This window comes from Podarcis vaucheri, assembly GCF_965113315.1.
Source record: "Podarcis vaucheri genome assembly, chromosome: 1".
NCBI lineage: Eukaryota > Metazoa > Chordata > Lepidosauria > Squamata > Lacertidae > Podarcis > Podarcis vaucheri.
In genome coordinates, this window is record NC_138759.1 from 48,532,001 (window position 1) to 48,550,525 (window position 18,525).

Consider the following 18,525-nt stretch of genomic DNA (forward strand, 5'->3'; position numbering starts at 1 on the left):
GGTTATTAAACCCCTTCTTAAAAAACCATCTTTAGATGCGGCCACGATGGCCAACTATCGCCCAGTCTCAAATCTTCCATTCTTGGGCAAGGTGATTGAGCGAGTGGTTGCTGAACAACTCCAGGCACGCCTGGAAGAAGCGGACCATTTGGATCCCTTCCAATCGGGATTCAGGCCTCATCACGGGACTGAAACTGCCTTGGTCGCACTGGTTGATGATCTCCGGCGGGCTAGGGACAAAGGTGAGAGCTGTTTCCTAGTTCTGCTGGATCTCTCAGCGGTGTTTGATACCATCGACCATAACATCCTTCTGGACCGTCTTGAGGGGCTGGGAGCTGGGGGCACTGTCATACAGTGGTTCCGCTCCTTCCTCCTGGGCCGTGTTCAGAAAGTGGTGGTGGGGGATGAGTGTTCAGACCCCTGGGCTCTCACTTGTGGGGTGCCTCAGGGTTCTGTCCTCTCTCCCATGCTTTTCAACATCTACATGCAGCCGCTGGGAGAGATCATCAGGGGGTTTGGGCTGGGTGTTCATCAGTATGCGGATGATAACCAGCTCTACCTCTCTTTCAAATCAGAACCAGTGAAGGCGGTGACGGTCCTGTGTGAGTGTCTGGAGGCGGTTGGAGGATGGATGGCGGCAAACAGATTGAGATTGAATCCTGACAAGACAGAAGTACTGTTTCTGGGGGACAGGAGGCGGGCAGGTGTGGGGGATTCCCTGGTCCTGAATGGGGTAACCGTGCCCCTGAAGGACCAGGTGCGCAGCCTGGGAGTCATTTTGGACTCACAGCTGTCCATGGAGGCACAGGTTAAATCCGTGTCCAGGGCAGCTGTGTACCAGCCCCATCTGGTACGTAGGCTGAGACCCTATATGCCCGCGGACTGCCTTGCCAGAGTGGTGCATGCTCTGGTTATCTCCCGCTTGGACTACTGCAATGCGCTCTACATGGGGCTATCTTTGAAGGTGACCCAGAAACTACAACTAATCCAGAATGCAGCAGCCAGACTGGTGACTGGGAACGGCCGCCAAGACCATATAACACCGGTCTTGAAAGACCTACATTGGCTCCCAGTACGTTTCCGAGCACAATTCAAAGTGTTGGTGCTGACCTTTAAAGCCCTAAACGGCCTCAGCCCAGTATACCTGAAGGAGCATCTCCACCCCCATCGTTCTGCCCGGACACTGAGGTCCAGCGCTGAGGGCCTTCTGGCGGTTCCCTCACTACGAGAAGCCAAGTTACAGGGAACCAGGCAGAGGGCCTTCTCGGTAGTGGCGCCCTCCCTGTGGAACGCCCTCCCACCAGATGTCAAAGAGAACAACAACTACCAGACTTTTAGAAGACATCTGAAGGCAGCCCTGTTTAGGGAAGCTTTTAATGTTTGATGTATCATTGTATTTTAATATTCTTTTGGAAGCCGCCCAGAGTGGCTGGGGAAACCCAGCCAGATGGGCGGGGTATAAATAATAAATAATTATTATTATTATTATTATTATTATTATTATTATTATTATTATTATTATTTCTAATTTCCTCCCAGATCTCCATTTTCTTCTTCTCCTTTATTTTCCCTTGGAATGCGTTTTGTTGTATAAAGAAGCCCCTTATGACGGCTTTACCCGCATCCCAAACCATCTCTAGATCTATTCCTTGATTTAAATTAAACTTAAAATATTCTTCTAAGATTAGCTTGGCCTTCTGTACAATTTTTTCATCGTTTAGCATACTCTCATTAAGTTGCCACCTTTTAACCTTTTCTTATTTTCCTTTAAAGTTAACCCAGACCGCGCTGTGATCTGAAATTGTCCTTGGGTGGATTTCTGCTTTTGTAATATTATTTAATAAATCCTTTGTTGTCCAGATCGCGTCGATTCGTCCCGCCGATTTATGTGGCTCTGAATAATGTGTAAATTCTTTCTCTGTTGGATTCTTAAACCTCCAAGTGTCGAACAAATTCAGGAGTTCTATTAATTGGAAAAATGTAGTTGGGAGTTTGTTCTGCCTCTTTTCTTTCTTCTTTCTTGTTCTGTCCATGTTTGGATTGACTACTCCATTAAAATCTCCTAATAATATAATTCCCCCCCTAAATATTCTATGACTTTTTCTTCCAGGAATTGATATAATTCGGATTTTCTTTCATTTGGTGCATAAATTCCAATAACTATCACTTTTTCATTATTGATCTTAACCTCTATAATCACTGTTTGACCTTTTTCATCATTGTAAAGCAGTTTTGGCTCCAGCTGAGGTTTTACATAGATTACCACCCCTCTCTTTTTTTCTTTACTTGATGAAATAAACTCAAGCCCCAATCTCTTATTTATTAATACTCTTTTATGTTTTTCCGCTACATGAGTTTCTTGCAGACAGATTAGATCATATTTTTGCTTAACCAGAATATGTTCCACCTTGTTCCTTTTTTATTTTTCATTTAAACCATTTACGTTCCAAGTAATAAAGTTATAATCCATACTTTATTTCTTATGATCCGTCAACGGGTTAAAAAAAATAAAATAAAAATTACACATTCAAGGTCTCAGTATACATTTAATAAATTCCCTTCTTAGATCTGTCTCCTAACTCTCAACTGTTTGTTCAATTTCCTCTGATTCTCCCAACAATTGCCTTTTTCCTCCGAGGTCTTTCCGGTACTTTCTCCAGAACTTGTCCGCATCTAATGCCGACAAGCACTTTATACGTTTCCCTTTAAAGAAAAAGGAGATACCTTCCGGGTACTCCCACCTATAATCCACTGCCTTTGCCTTTACTGCCTCGGCCAGAGGTCTATAAGCTTCTCTCTTTTTTATCAACTGATTTGGAATAATCTTGTGGACGATAATATCATTTCCTTCCGATTGGAATTTCTTCTTGTTACTAGCTTGTAAAATTCTATTTCTGAAATCCATAGAGTTAAAAGAGACTAAACAATCAGTTGGCCGGTTGTTTGCTTTTGCTACATTAGATTTGACTCTGAATGCTTTTTCTATTTTTTGTGCTACTTCTGCTTCTGCTAGGTCTAACCAAGCTGCTGGCTCTTTTGAGATTTTTTTCTCAATTATTTCCTCTGCGTCCTCTGTTAGTCCTCTGAATCTTAGGGTATACTCCCTTCTCTGCATTTGCAACATCGCAATAGAGTCCAAAGTTGAATCCTGCTGTGCTTTCAGATCTGCTGTTTCTTTCCTTATCTTATCGCATTCCCTTTTCAACTCTCTATTTTCATTTTGTAATTTTTTCTGAGCGGTTCAGTTAATCAGCACCTTGCAACAAAGCTAATGACATCTGATGCTAATATCAGCTGCATTAGCTACCAATAGATAGCGAAAGGCAAAGCAAACAAAAACAGAAAAAACAGCAACAAAAAACAGCAACAAAAAAACACAAGACAAAACCACACAAGTTGAAAACCACACAAAACAACCAGAAAAACAACAAAAATGAAACAGAGAAACAAAACAAAACAAAAACACAAAAAAATTACAAAAGAAAGAAACAAAGAAAAGATGGGAGGGTAAGAGAAAAATAAAGCAAAAGAAGTAATAATAATGCAATTTATAATTTGTAAAGAAATAAAGAGGGGGAAGAAAATACAAAAAGTATATTTAAATAATAAGAAAAGAGCTGGGGAGCATTTTCAATTAAATGTACAATGCAATAATGTTATGTGCTATTAAGTTCTCTTTAGATGTTGCTTTTCCAGAGGTAACAGGAATGCTATTCCAGTAATGGGGTATAGGGTCTATAAAAATTTATGAAACCTTGTCTCTTTCAACAGATTATGATGCAGCGTTTTGGGATCTTCACTAGTTGCAGATCTTGCAAAAATCCCTGTAATTGCTCTTATAAGTCTTATTAGAGGAACGTCTTTTTCAAAAGAATGCAAAGCTTTCTTTCATCAGCTGATGTTGCTGTTTGAGTCACTCCCTCTCTGCGATTTTCGACCCCCTTCTCAATCTATGTCAGTCCCAGGAAAATGTCAGTCTAAGAAAATGTCAGAGCGCGTGAGTCAGCAGAAGTACTCTTAGCTGTTGTTAAATTGATTTATACTCCGTAGCAGTCCACAGCCGAAGACAAACAGAAATCCCCAGAAAGGGAGGATAGCCACACTTCTTGGGAGAGGGGAGACGATGTTTATCAGTCTTGTGACAGTTTTATAACTTTGTAATCAATCACCCTCTCATTCACCACCGTTCTCTGGGAGTCTCTGGCCTCTTATATTCCTTTTGCCAGCATGAACAGACAGTTGAAAACTAACTTGTGAACAACAGTTAATTTTATACTGAAGTGTCTGGAAACCACTTTATATATTTCACCACTTGGGAAGGGTCTTTTTTATTATTTCTTCTTCATGACTTCTTGGTTTATTTCTGTCGCAACACTAATGAAGCCACAGGTAATCTTTTTGTTCATAACTCCAGCAGGAAAAGATGGCTAAAACGTCTTAGGTATTAATGGAATAGACGTCTTTTTTGAAAAAAAACCAGTCTGATATAGCTTGTAGGTAAATCTTGGTCAGTTGTGAAAAGCCATTTAAGTTCAAACACTTTGTTTTAAGATCAAACGCTTTGTTTTAATCGTAAATTAGCAAGTTCAGTAAATAAAATAGGCTAATTGTTTAGGTTTGCTTCAGTTTGTTAGAAGTGTAGCCATTGACATACCCATGGGCTCGGGCTTCTCGTCAGCGGAGGGTTGCAGGAATTAGCACAGAAGAAGTTCTCCCCCTTCTTGCTCAGCTTTTAGGAGCTTGAAAATGGTCTGGGGGTCCTCTTCTTCGCGCTGCAGCAACGCCATATCACCCTGGAATCTCCTTCCAAGGCTTCGGGGTCAGCTTAGCCTTAGCTCCCCCTTCTAGCTTCGCTAACAAACGCGTACCTCTCGACCTTGGCAAAGTGGGAGAGACGCATCTGTCCGTGAGCAAAGACTACGCGGAAGTCATTTTTCAGTGTTCTCTCGGTTTCTTTGTGTTGAGAGGAGTTGCTTCTCTGCTGTCACAGAGGCAGGATGGATGTTTGTATGCTCTCAGCATAGCTTGTAAATGAACTTTAGCATGTAGCAAATTTACCTGCTTATCCTTTCGTTGCGTGACTACACTCTGCTTGGGCTCAAGGTAAGGCGAGCCTGTATCAGCTCCAGATGGGTCGGGGCTGATCAAAGTCTCACATTTCTGGTTATGGACTCCAGAGGATCGGAAAGCCAGCAGAGGAATAGAGAGATGGAACGGAGTTATCTGCTCTGCACGTCAAGAAGATTGATGAGAGGTATGTGTTCTTGCCCCGGGAAGCCTGCCAGTTCCTAATTAATGGCTTTAAGGCTGGACTTTGAACTTTTTAAGCTGTTTGCCGTGGCAGAGGCTCAGAGGCTCGGCAGAGGCTTGAAATCGAAAGTGCTTTTGAAAGTGCTTTTGGAGCTGCTGTAAACACAGACGCAGCTTGATTAATAATGCAGAAGGCTAATGCCAGAGTCATGGCGGCCCTTCGGGATGCTTTTGGGATTCTAAAGCTCGATAAAAAGAATTATGCAGAATGGGTTATACACAGAGGCACTTCTGCGAAAAGAGGGTCTGTTCAATGTTATTACAGACACACACCCCAGCTCCGATGACAGATGAATGGGCAGCCAAGGATTCCAAAGCAAGGGGAAATCTTACATTGCTAGTATCCCCAGAAGAGCTTTGTCTGTTGCGTGATAAGACCTCAGCCAGAGAGATTTGGGAACTTTGAGAGATTCTCATTTAAGAACAGAGGTTGGTGCTTCTTTGTTCTGCTATGCCAAGCTGCATGATATGGCACTTGCTGAAGGTGCAGATGTGCATGCTCATCTGATGGAGATGCAGAATATGAGACATGAGCTGCAACAGACAGGACTCACCTTTCCATAGGCTGTGTATTCCTTCATGGTACTACATTCTTTGGGGTTAAGTTGGGAGTCTGTTGCCACTCAGATTGCTGTTCTGCCAACTGCTCAGATCACGGTAGAGCATGTTACTGCTGTGATTCAGAATGAAGCGGACAGGTGAGGTGCTAGCTGCATTGGTAAGGGGGAGTCTTCACAGACGTCATCCCTGAATGCAGTGGAACCACCAGATGGCGCCAAAGCTTTGAAGGCAGTGAAATGCTACTTGTGTGGACGTCTAGGCCATATGAAGAGGGAATGCAAATATCCCAGGGCCAAGACAGAGCAGCGCAGCGAAAGCTCAACACGTGGAAAAGGCAAAGGCAAAGGTCCGGTAATTGATTCAGGAGCCACGAGACACATATGCAACAACAAGCAACTGTTTGTGTCTTTTATACCGCAGGAAGGTGCGATTCACCAGACGGATGACCACACGATCTCCAGTCAAGGCTACAGAACTGTTGTTCTTCACAGTTTGGACTTGTCGATACACGATGTTCTCTACGTTCCAGATGCTGCACACAATCTACTCAGTGTTGCGCAGCTGAATGAACGGAACATTGACGTTTCTTTCAAGAACAATAAGTGCACAATCACAAAGAAAAACAATTATGTATTGTATGCTGAATATGTTGATCGTTTGTTTGTGTTGTATTTTGATGATGTTGTGCAGGATGAAACTTGTTGCATTGCAGGTTATAACAAGGTTTTGCATGCAGGATGTATTCATGATTTTCACAGGAAATTTGGTCATTTACATTTTGAGGCAGTATCCAAAGTGCCTGCCTTGGTTGAAGGTATGACTATTAAACCCTGCAGGTACCACATGAAGTGTAAGGCATGCGCAGCAAACAAGGTGAAAATGACTGTGAAAGGTAAGGTGTCTAGTAGGCAAGCTACAGAACCATACCAGGTAGTGCATGCTGAGTTGTTTGGTCCACTATCACCCTCTTTAGGTGACAACAGTTACTTCATGGTTCTCATTGATGCATTTTCCAGGTATATTTATGTGTACAATCTCAAGCAGAAATCAGGCATATCAGAGGTTCAAGGAATTCTGTGCTTGGTTGGAAAATGTGCATGGTAAGGAGATAAAGACTCTGTTCACTGATTACGGGGGGTAGTTCACTTCTCAGCAGTTTAAAGCTTTTCTGACTGAGAAAGGAATTCAGCATGATTTGTCTAGTCCTCGTTCGCCATGGCAGAATGGACTTTGTGAGAGAGCAAATCAAACATTGCTTCAAGGGTTGAAAACCTTGCTGCATGATGCCAATCTTCCAGAGAGTTATTGGGCAGAATCTTTGGCCTGTTTTGTTTACAGTTACAATCGCAAGTTATCTTCAGAGATTGGTTGTACCCCCTATGAGAAGATGTTTGGCAAGAAGCCTTACATCAAATACATGAGAATTTTTGGTTCTGACATGTGGGTTCACACACCACAAAGCTCCAAGTTAGGCAAGCGTGGATTGCATGGTATCTTTCTAGGTTATCAGAAAGGTTCTTACAGAGTAATGATGACTGACTCTAAGACAATTAGACTCACAAATGGCTACTGAATTCTGTACCAACTTCTGAATTGCCTTCAAAGACAGCCCCATGTATAACACATTGAGTAATCTAACCCAGAGGTCATCAGAGTATGGCTGGCCACCAGCCAAAGCAGATGGAAGGCACTTCATGTTACCAAGGCCACTTGAGCCTCAAGTGACAGCAAAGCGAAGTTTCCAGAAGTATCCCCAAGCTATGTAACTACTCCTTCAGAGGGAGTGTAATCTCATCAAGAGCAGGCCATTTCCCATCTATCCAGTCTAGAGAACCATTCAGTTTAATCTGAACTGAGCTTCAGTTTATTGGCTCCCATCCAGTCTATTACTGAGTCAAGACATCAGTCATGCACATCCACTGCTACACTTGTAGATGTTAAGAAATCCAGATGTGCCATCAACATATTGCTGTCAACGTACTGCAAGACTCTGGATGACTCCACCCAGCAGTTTCCTGTAGATTAACATCCTGTAGATTAACATGTTTAACAGCATGGGGGCCATGCTTGATCCCTAAGGAGCCCTGCATTGAAGACTTTGTGAAGCTGAAAAGCACTCTCCAAGCATCATCCTGTGGAAATGACTATCCAAGTAGGACGAGAACCACCGCAAAGCAGTGCTGCCCACCCTCACACTGGGACAACTGCTCCAGAAGGATACCATGGTGAATGGTATTGAAGGCCGCTGAGAGATCAATAGGATTAACAGGGAATTAACACATTCTCCCATCCCTCTCCTGACTGAGGTCATCATACAGCATAACAAAAGCAGTTTCCATGGCCAAACAGACCTAAACCTTGATTAAAATGGATGCAGAAAATTGGTTTCATCCAAGAGAGCCTGGCTCTGGCTCACAACCAGTCGCTCAAAATATACAAGTAAGCGTTTATTTCTTTGTTTTAAAAGGCAAAAAGCAGTGATTAAAAACACTGCTAGTACAAATGCTAACATTTTTTATTAAAATAGGTGTAAAATGGTTGAGAAGTCCTAATGTTATGAATAATTTCTTCTGAATAAACCCTAAAGGGAGATTACTGAACGTTGCTATGGACAAAAGGGATGTTTTAATCCTTAAGTTCCAAAGTTCTGCTAATAGCGGACTGATCTTCTTACATAGGGACCAATTTCAGTGTTGCACATAGAGGTGACTGGATCTCCTCTCTCTCTCTCTCTCTCTCTCTCTCTCTCTCTCTCTCTCTCTCTCACACACACACACACACACACACACACACAAATGGAGTTGCAAATATTGGCCACAGATACTGCAGCTGAGGGAGGAAGGAGCTTCAATGCTCTATTCCACAACATCCCAGCTCTTCCCTTTTCAGTACAGTTGAAGGTGAAGCAGCCTGCAGAGGAAAAAGGGGAAGGTGGAAGCAGTATTATGCCCTTGTTAGACCTTCCTCTTTCCAGACTAGAAATTGGAATGTGGGGCTGAGCTGCTCTTTTACTCTCCAAAATTTCATAGGTGAAGTAGGCACACTTATTTGAAACAATAGGAAAGTAAAGCCCAGGGAATGAGGCTGCTAGTCACCGAGACAGCTCATCTTACACAGTGGCATCTGGCTTTTTGCTTATAGTCTGAGGTCTGCACTTGCTCAGAGTCCATGCTGGCACTGTTTTGAGCCTGGTCCTCAGCTATCCATCTCTCCACTGTAAATGGAGAAAACCACCTTTCTTTGTTTCTACAGAGGTTCCTTACAAATAAAAGGCAAGTGTAGAAAACCAGGACGTACCTCTATAAAAAAACACACACCCTCATTTCAGAGATAACATGTTTTTCTGCCAGAAAACATATTAGAAAAAGTTAGTCTGTTAAAGCCTATAAAACAATTTGTTCTACCAAGACACACTGCTGATTTACTACAAATTCATATTATCCCAAAGATGTATTTAAATCAGTTTGTATGTGTGTGCTGTATAATGTTGTAACTCTTTGTGACAAGTTCAATTACATATTACTTTTCAAAACTGATTTGAAGTCCCCCCCCAACAATCAAGTGGTATATAAATTTTATTAAATAAAAAAATAAACACTTGCAGTTGCCGTCATCTTTTTTAAAATCAAAATTACATTTAAAAAGAACTAGATTAAGTCAGTAGGACAGAGACTCTTAATCTCAGGGTTGTGGATTTGAGCCCATGTTGGGCAAAAGATTCTTGGATTGCAGGGGGCTGCAGTAGAAGACCTTCATGATCCCTTCAAACTCTACAATTCTATGATTTTATGATAAGAGAGTATTTTAATTTCTTTATAAAAATGTATTCTGCTTAATATATATTTAGAGTGTGACCCGTAACACTCAGTAAATCAAAACAAATCTATTTGTCACAAATAAAATTGATTTGTCATGAAAATAAAAGAAAAAAATATTCTGGAAATCCATTATCATGTTTTAAATGCAATGGAATTTTTAAAAGCCATGTCAGATTTCTGGTGTTAAAAGTGCCTTAAAAGCTTCAAAAATAAGTCATGCCAGACCAATCTGATTTCTTTTTTTTGATGGAATTACAAACTTGGTGAATGAGGGGAATGCTGTGGATATAGTCTATCTTGATTTCAGTAAGGCGGTACCTATTTATCTACTTGCATTGGTATTCAAACAATACTGCCAGTGGTAGTTCATGAGGAAGCTCAGGCTCGATGACCTGGGTCTGCACTAAGAGACAGCCAAGATGGTCTCTGGCCTCTTCAGCAGCCTCAGCGTTTGTAGCTGGACTCATAACTACAACATAACTAATGTAGTCATAAGCAGTAAAGAGAACATAAAAAATATACAACCAAACTGAACAATTTCCACATAAATCACAAGATCTATAATAAAGATACAAAAAACCAGCAACAGCAGCAACCACCACCCCTCCCAACAAAATCCGGCAAACAACACCCCAGCTCAAGGGTGTGTTCAGCAGTCTCAGCTTTTGTAGCTGAAGTCAGTCAGGGCCCCTCCCTCCTAGGTCAGGTGGGAAAAGGCTGCAAGGCAGAGAGCAGGTTTTCCAGGACTCACAGCCAAGAGTCACCGCCAAGATGCCCTTGGGATGAGGGGCAGCTGCCCTCTATGCCCTGCATGTGTGTTGGTGGGGCAAGGAGTGAGCCACCTCAAAATGAGTAGACACATTGGAGAATTTTGAATGTGAGCCTTTTCATCAAAAGGAGCACATATGCAACAGCTACAGTGTGACTCTGTGGACCAGATGGACAAGTAAAGACTTCCTATAATTTGTTTTAAAAACACCTTCATATAAAATTTATAGCATTTGATACAAACTACTCCAACCTGCGGGTGGCGCTGTGGGTAAAACCTCAGTGCCTAGGACTTGCCGATCGCATGGTCGGCAGTTCGAATCCCCGCGGTGGGGTGAGCTCCTGTCTTTCGGTCCCAGCTCCTGCCCACCTCGCAGTTCGAAAGCACCCTTAAGTGCAAGTATATAAATAGGTACCGCTTTCTAGCGGGAAGGTAAACGGTGTTTCCGTGTGCTGCGCTGGTGCTGGCTCGCCAGAACAGCTTCGTCACGCTGGCCACGTGACCCAGAAATGTCTCTGGACAGCGCTGGCCCCCGGCCTCTTAAGTGAGATGGGCGCACAACCCTAGAGTCGGACACGACTGGCCCGTACGGGCAGGGGTACCTTTGCCCTTACCTTTACTCCAACCTGCATCTAATATCTTACTGCAAATTTATGACATCTATGGATTTAGGGCATTATACAAATTTAATAAAGTAATAATGATAAAAAAACTCCCCCTTTGTCTTACCTGCTATTGCTGCATATTTCTGGCCAAATCTCTGTAGAGCAGGCAACTTGCTGTTCACATATCCTGCTTCCAGCCCTTCAGTGGCACAAGAAATACTATATCTATACCAAATTTGTTCATGACAAGGCCATAGGAACTCCTACTAGCGCATAGCTGTCAACGTCTCCCTTTTTCTAAGGGAAATTCCCTTATTCCAAATAGGATTCCTCACAAGAAAAGGGAAAAGTTGACAGCTATGCGACTAGGTATTCTTCCATTGCCCTGCACTCCGTTCCCATGACACTATGGTCCTCAGCCTATCAGCACTCCTTTCTGTTCTTCCTGTTAAGTCCCCTGTCAGGCACTCTGACCCGCTTCCCGCTCGCCCAGTCTCTGCATTCTATTCTGTCCCTAACCACCAAGGCCCGCCCACATTCCAAAGGTAAATCTACAGACGGTTGCTATCATCAGAATCCTCCTCTCTCTATAGGAGTCTCCTTCCCATTTTGCTTTGGGCTCACAACAGGCCATCCCATGGGGTGCCTTAGTGCATTCTTTCACCTGTCAGGGAAGATGACAAGCAGTCTTCCCTGGCTGCTGGTGCTGATCTCATGGAATGTGTTGAGTGAGACTGCAGGTCAGAACCCTCCACAGGGCTATAGGTATGCCTCCTATGAGATGATTGTCCCAAGGAAATTAACCCCCCGATATGGACAAAACCCCCACACTATCTCTTACTTTCTGCAAATTGAGGGGAAGGGCCACATCGTGAAGCTCAGGAAAAAGAAGAGCTTTGTGCCTAAACATTTCCCTGTCTTCACTTACAGCAGGGAGGGGGACCTTCAGATGGACTATCCTTTCATCAGAGATGACTGCTTCTACCGCGGCTTGGTAAAAGGCCAGCCTGCCTCTCGAGTCACCCTCAGCACTTGCTCAGGGGGACTCAGGGGTCTGTTGCACTTAGAAAACCGCACCTATGAAATCGAACCTGTTCAGGCATCTGCTACTTCTCAACATGTGTTGTATAGATTGGAGGAAATGGTGGGTGCTGAACGAATGAGGTGCGGGCTAACAGAGGAAGAGCAAAGACGCCAAGAGGCCATGATCCAAAGCACAAATAATGTAACAGTTCAAATTGATGCGAGAGGAGCCTGGTGGACACATACCAGATACTTGGAGGTTGCCATTGTGATAGAACATGAACGATATGTCAGGTTTGACAGAAATGAAAGTCGTATTGCTTTGCAAGTTCTAGATATTATCCATGCTGCAAACTCAATATATGAGCCACTTGCTGTTGAGTTGTCTATAGCTGGCCTGGAGATTTGGTCAGAAAAGAACCTCATGAAAATCGAAGACACAATAGAAAAAACACTGCTCAATTTTGTCACGTTTGTAAAAAAGTCACTAAGTAAACATATACATCTTGATGCTGCTCACTTATTTGTATATAAAAGTTTTGGACCTACACTTGGATTAGCGTACTTAAGATCAATTTGTCTTGCCCACTGGGCAAGTGGTGTTGAGTCATATACGACTCCCAGTTTGTTTGCTTTTAGTGTTATATTTGCCCATGCAGTAGGACATAATCTTGGAATGAAACATGATGAAAAACACTGCACTTGTGATCGACATGCTTGCGTTATGGCTGCATATGGAGTAAACACAGATAAGTTTAGCAATTGCAGTTACAAGGATTACTTCTCAGTAAGGAACAGACGGTGTTTGTTAGTTCCACTAGACCCTGATCTGATGTATAAATTTGCATACTGTGGAAACAAAGTAGTGGAAGAGAAAGAGGAATGTGATTGTGGCTCAACAGAGCAATGCAAGTTGGATCCATGTTGCCAGTCTAATTGCATGTTGAGTCCAGATGCCACTTGTGCTTTTGGAGAGTGCTGTGTTGAGTGCCAGTATCTTCCAGTTCATAAGGTTTGCAGAGAACAGGTCAGCAGCTGTGATCTCCCCGAGTACTGCAACGGGACTTCAGAATGGTGTCCTGAAGATGTTTATGTACAAGATGGTGCCCCGTGTAGTGATGGGGCATATTGCTATCATGGGAATTGCACAACTCACACTAGGCAGTGCAGAATGATCTTTGGCAACAAAGCAACCGGTGCATCAAAGGATTGCTTCAGTGAAATGAATGCTCGAGGTGATCGCTTTGGCAACTGTGGGCTTAGACATGACACTTATAAGAAATGTGATACTCAGAACATCTTGTGTGGCCGAATCCAGTGTGAAAATGTTTATAAACTACCTTCTTTGGAGGAACACAGCACCATAATTAACACACCCCTAGGCAATAGGAAATGCTGGAGTACAGATTACCACGCTGGAATGGAGATACCTGATATTGGGGCAGTGAGAGATGGGACTCCTTGTGGCACAGAAATGATGTGTATTAATGGGGAGTGCAAGAATGTGTCCCTCTTGAAATATGATTGCAATGTCACAAAGTGTCATAATCGAGGAATATGCAACACTTACAAACATTGTCATTGTGATTATGGCTGGGCCCCTCCAGACTGTCTAAACCAAGGTAATGGTGGCAGCATTGACAGTGGACCTCCTCCACCAAGGAACACTTCAAAACATAGTGTCAACATGACAGGAATTATAGCAGCAATTGTATTTCTTGTTCCTACTATTTTTGGTGTTTAGGGGCTTGGTATTTATTTCAGGAAGCGTCTGAGAGTGTGGTTTGTATAAAAACCAGAAAAAAACATATGAAGAAGGTGTAAAAGAGGAAGAAAATCCTGTCCCAACTGAATCAGAGAATTGAACAATACACTGAATGTGTCAAATAGATGTGCAGGAAATAATGGACAGTATTATGCAGAGATAAAAAGGCAACAAAACACTTTAACAGCTGAGCATCACAACGTTACATAATCTTAGTGATTCCATGTCTTCATATCAAAGCAACTGAAGAATGCAGAAAACCGTGGAAACAAAATGTTAACATGAGAAAATGTTGATTTGTTTATCTAATTTATTCTTCATACTTTAAAGAAGGTAATCCAAAGTGATTTATAATATAAAAACAAACACATACTGTACATTGAAACCAGCAGAAAATAAAATAAAAACCAAAGATAAATGTAAAATAAAATCCCATTTTTAAAAGGCGGGATTAAAACATTCCAACCATTGGAGACCACAGATAACTAAAAACAAAGGTCTAGCAAAAGAGGAGGGAGTTTTTGCTTAGTGCCTAAAGCTATTTCTTCATGATGCCAGGTGAGCCTCCTCAGGGGGAGCATTCCATAAGTAGGGAGCCACCATTGTAAAGCCCCCTTCTTGTGTTGCCACCCCCCAGAACTCCGGCGGAGGAGGCACAAGAAGAAAGGCCTCAGGTTATTATTGTAGGGTCTATGCTGGTTTATACGGGGAGAGTTGTTTCTTCAGGTATTTGGGTACTGAGCCACAATAGGCTTTGTAGGTCAAAACCAGCACTTTGAATTGGGCCCAGAAACTGATTGGCAACCAGTGTGGGTGGGCCAGGATTGGTGTTATGTGCTCAGACTGTTTTGCCTCCATGAGCAACCTGGTGTGATGGCCTGGGAATCTGATTCAGATCCTGAACCGGCTGAGCTGGGGCAGGGCCTTGAATCTGAAGCGCCTGCACCTCTGCTGGATCCTCAGGAGCAGACACCAGATGAATCCACTCTGGCTCCGGAGGTGATTGATGACCCATTGCCTACAGGTGCGCCTCTCCCAGCCCTGTCAGGGGAAGGTGAGCCTCCCCCTGGGTCCAGTAACCCTCCAGCCTCTCCTGAGCTGTAGAGGCTCAGGGCAGAGAGGCGGAGGGAACTGGTTTCGCTCAGGAGGAGTACTCACCTTAAAGCCAGGAGATGCGGGTCACCTGGGGGCCGGGACCGCCCCTGGCCTCAGAGAAGATAAAGGCCAGTCAGCCTGGTCCCAGGTTGCGGGAGCAACGACGTTGGAAACCTGTTTCTGTCAGCACCCAGACCTGTCTTTCCGGAGTTCCCGACCATGCCCGGCTTTTGCTTTGAACCCAGCTTCCCCCATGCTTTGACCACGCCTCATGGTAACCCCCCGGGACCAGCACAGTTTGCTCCCGACCCACCCACACTCCCCCTTCGTTGGGGTGCGTTCGGGAAGATCCAGAAGCCATGGCTGACCAGGCAGCTGCGTTGGTGGCATTGGCCCAGGAGAACCAGGCCTTGACTCACACTGTTCAACAGCTAAACAATGTGGTTACGACACTTCAGCAGCAGTTGGACGCCTTACCGGCTCCTAGGGCTGATGCCCCAGCTTCTGGCAAGTACCCAGTGGCCATGCCAGAGAAAATTGATGGGTCCCCAGCCAGCTTTCCCATGTTCCTTGCCCAGGCCACCTGTATATTCAGGGGCCAGCCCGGAATTTTCCTGACGATCGCACCAAGGTGCACTTCTTCATCAGTTTCTTAAAGGACCAGGCGGCCAAGTGGGCTTGCCACTGCTCCGGCAAGACTCTCCTTTGCTAACAGACTATGTGGGATTCTGTATCCACTTGGAGAATGTGTTTGGCAACCCTCTGAAGGGGAGCCAAGCCAATCGGGCGATTCGTCGGTTGAGACAGGGCAAGTCCACAGCCGCCGCCTACGCCACAGAATTTCAGCTGTTGGCACAGGACTTGTCTTGGAATGACTGTACTTCGGGACCAGTATCTCGAGGGACTGTCGGACGAGATACTGGACCAGCTGGCCACGATGGATCGTCCCATCATGCTGGACACCCTCATTCAGCGGAGCCTACAGATAGACGATTGTTTGGAGGACCGTCGTCAGGCCCGGGATCGCCAGCACTCCCGGCTCCTGTCCTTCCGGGCAGATCCACAGCCACAGCTGAGTTGCCGGACGAGCCAGCGCAGCTCGGGGAGCGCGAACTTGCCTCTCCCCCTCGGAGAAGACGCAGCGTCGGGAGGGAAACCTGTGTCTACTGTGGTGGGAGTGGACATTACGCCCGATCCTGTCCCAAGAAGATGCAGGCCACAGGGAAACAGCCAACCCCGGTAGTCGAAGGCCCTGGGTACCCAGGGTCCCAAACCATGCAAGAGGGGCCCTCACTGGTGGAATTGTGACACCTCATGGTTCCGGTGCGCCTATACCCCCCTGGTGGGCCCTGGATTCTCACCCACGCTCTGGTGGATTCGGGGGCAACCCACTCGTATATGGACTCTGCCTTTGACGCCCATCATCAGGTGCCACTCCAGGATAAGTCGGAACCGGTACAGGTGGAGGCAATTGACTGACGGCTCCTGCGTTCGGGTGCTGTTACTCGGGAGACCCAGCCCTTGGTCCTGTGTCTCCAGCAACATCGGGAGGTGCGAACTCTGGACATTGCTACCATGCCCCGGTTTCCCCTGGTGCTTGGGATGGACTGGCTGGAGACACACAATGTTCAGATCAACTGGGTCAAACGGTCGGTGTGCTTGTTGGTTTCTATTTCCTCACTGAGCAGCAAAATGCTTGTCACAAGACATTGTTTACATTCCACAGTTCAGTTAATGTTGGATTCCCACAGGAATGGGAGACTGGATGTGACATACACTGGTTTCCTGTTTTTCAGTGTTCTCTCTTTTTAAAAAATATTTATTTATATAACAACAAAAAACCACAAATACAAAATTACACACAAATTACAATCATCAGATTGATGAGAGGTATGTGTTCTTGCCCTGGGAAGCCTGCCAGTTCCTAATTAATGGCTTTAAGGCTGGGCTTTGAACTTTTTAAGCCGTTTGCCATGGCAGAGGCTCAGAGGCTCAGCAGAGGCTTGAAATCGAAAGTGCTTTTGGAGCTGCTATAAACACAGACGCAGCTTGATTAATGATGCAGAAGGCTAATGCCAGAGTCATGGCGGCCCTTCGGGATGCTTTTGGGATTCCAAAGCTCGATAAAAAAAATTATGCAGAATGGGTGTTATACACAGAGGCACTTCTGCGAAAAGAGGGTCTGTTCAATGTTATTACAGACACACACCCCAGCTCCGATGACAGATGAATGGGCAGCTAAGGATTCCAAAGCAAGGTGAACTCTTACATTGCTAGTATCCCCAGAAGAGCTTTGTCTGTTGCGTGATAAGACCTCAGCCAGAGAGATTTGGGACGCTTTGAGAGATTCTCATTTAAGAAGAGAGGTTGGTGCTTCTTTGTTCTACTATGCCAAGCTGCATGATATGGCACTTGCTGAAGGTGCAGGTGTGCATGCTCATCTGATGGAGATGCAGAATCTGAGACGTGAGCTGCAACAGAGAGGACTCACCTTTCCATAGGCTGTGTATTCCTTCATGATACTACATTCTTTGGGTTTAAGTTGGGAGTCTGTTGCCACTCAGATTGCTGTTCTGCCAACTGCTCAGATCACGATAAAAAAATTCCTTCCAGTAGCACCTTAAAGACCAACTAAGTTAGTTCTTGGTATGAGCTTTCGTGTGCATGCACACTTCTTCAGATACCTGTGCTCAGATCACGGTAGAGCATGTTACTGCTGTGATTCAGAATGAAGCGGACAGGTGAGGTGCTAGCTGCATTGGTAAGGGGGAGTCTTCACAGACATCATCCCAGAATGCAGTGGAACCACCAGATGGCGCCAAAGCTTTGAAGGCAGTGAAATGCTACTTGTGTGGACTTCTAGGCCATATGAAGAGGGAACGCAAATATCCCAGGGCCAAGACAGAGCAGTGCTCAACACGTGGAAAAGGCAAAGGCAAAGGTCCGGTAATTGATTCAGGAGCCACGAGACACATATGCAACAACAAGCAACTGTTTGTGTCTTTTATACCGCAGGAAGGTGCGATTCACCAGGCGGATGACAACACGATCTCCAGTCAAGGCTACAGAACTGTTGTTCTTCACAGTTTGGACTCGTTGATACACGACGTTCTCTATGTTCCAGATGCTGCACACAATCTACTCAGCGTTGCGCAGCTGAATGAACGGAACATTGACGTTTCTTTCAAGAACAAGAAGTGCACTATCACAAAGAAAAACAATTATGTATTGTACGCTGAATATGTTGATCGTTTGTGTTGTATTTTGATGATGTTGTGCAGGATGAAACTTGTTGCATTGCAGGTTCTAACAAGGTTTTGCATGCAGGATGTATTCATGATTTTCACAGGAAATTTGGTCATTTACGTTTTGAGGCAGTATCCAAAGTGCCTGCCTTGGTTGAAGGTATGACTATTAAACCCTGCAGGTACCACATGAAGTGTAAGGCATGCGCAGCAAACATGGTGAAAATGACTGTGAAAGGTAAGGTGTCTAGTAGGCAAGCTACAGAACCATACCAGGTAGTGCATGCTGAGTTGTTTGGTCCACTATCGCCCTCTTTAGGTGACAACAGTTACT

At 44.5% G+C, this 18,525-nt stretch overlaps 1 protein-coding gene across 1 annotated transcript; it reads left to right on the forward strand.

Moving 5' to 3' along the window:
• Positions 1–6,849: 6,849 nt before the first annotated feature.
• LOC309535964 (disintegrin and metalloproteinase domain-containing protein 20-like) lies at positions 6,850–13,830 on the forward strand (the record flags this gene model as incomplete). The annotated part of the gene is made up of 2 exons (XM_082229503.1): positions 6,850–8,310; positions 11,994–13,830. The coding sequence occupies exons 1-2, from the start codon at positions 8,243–8,245 to the stop codon at positions 13,828–13,830; spliced, it is 1,905 nt and encodes a 634-aa protein (XP_082085629.1). The 5' UTR covers positions 6,850–8,242.
• Positions 13,831–18,525: the final 4,695 nt, after the last annotated feature.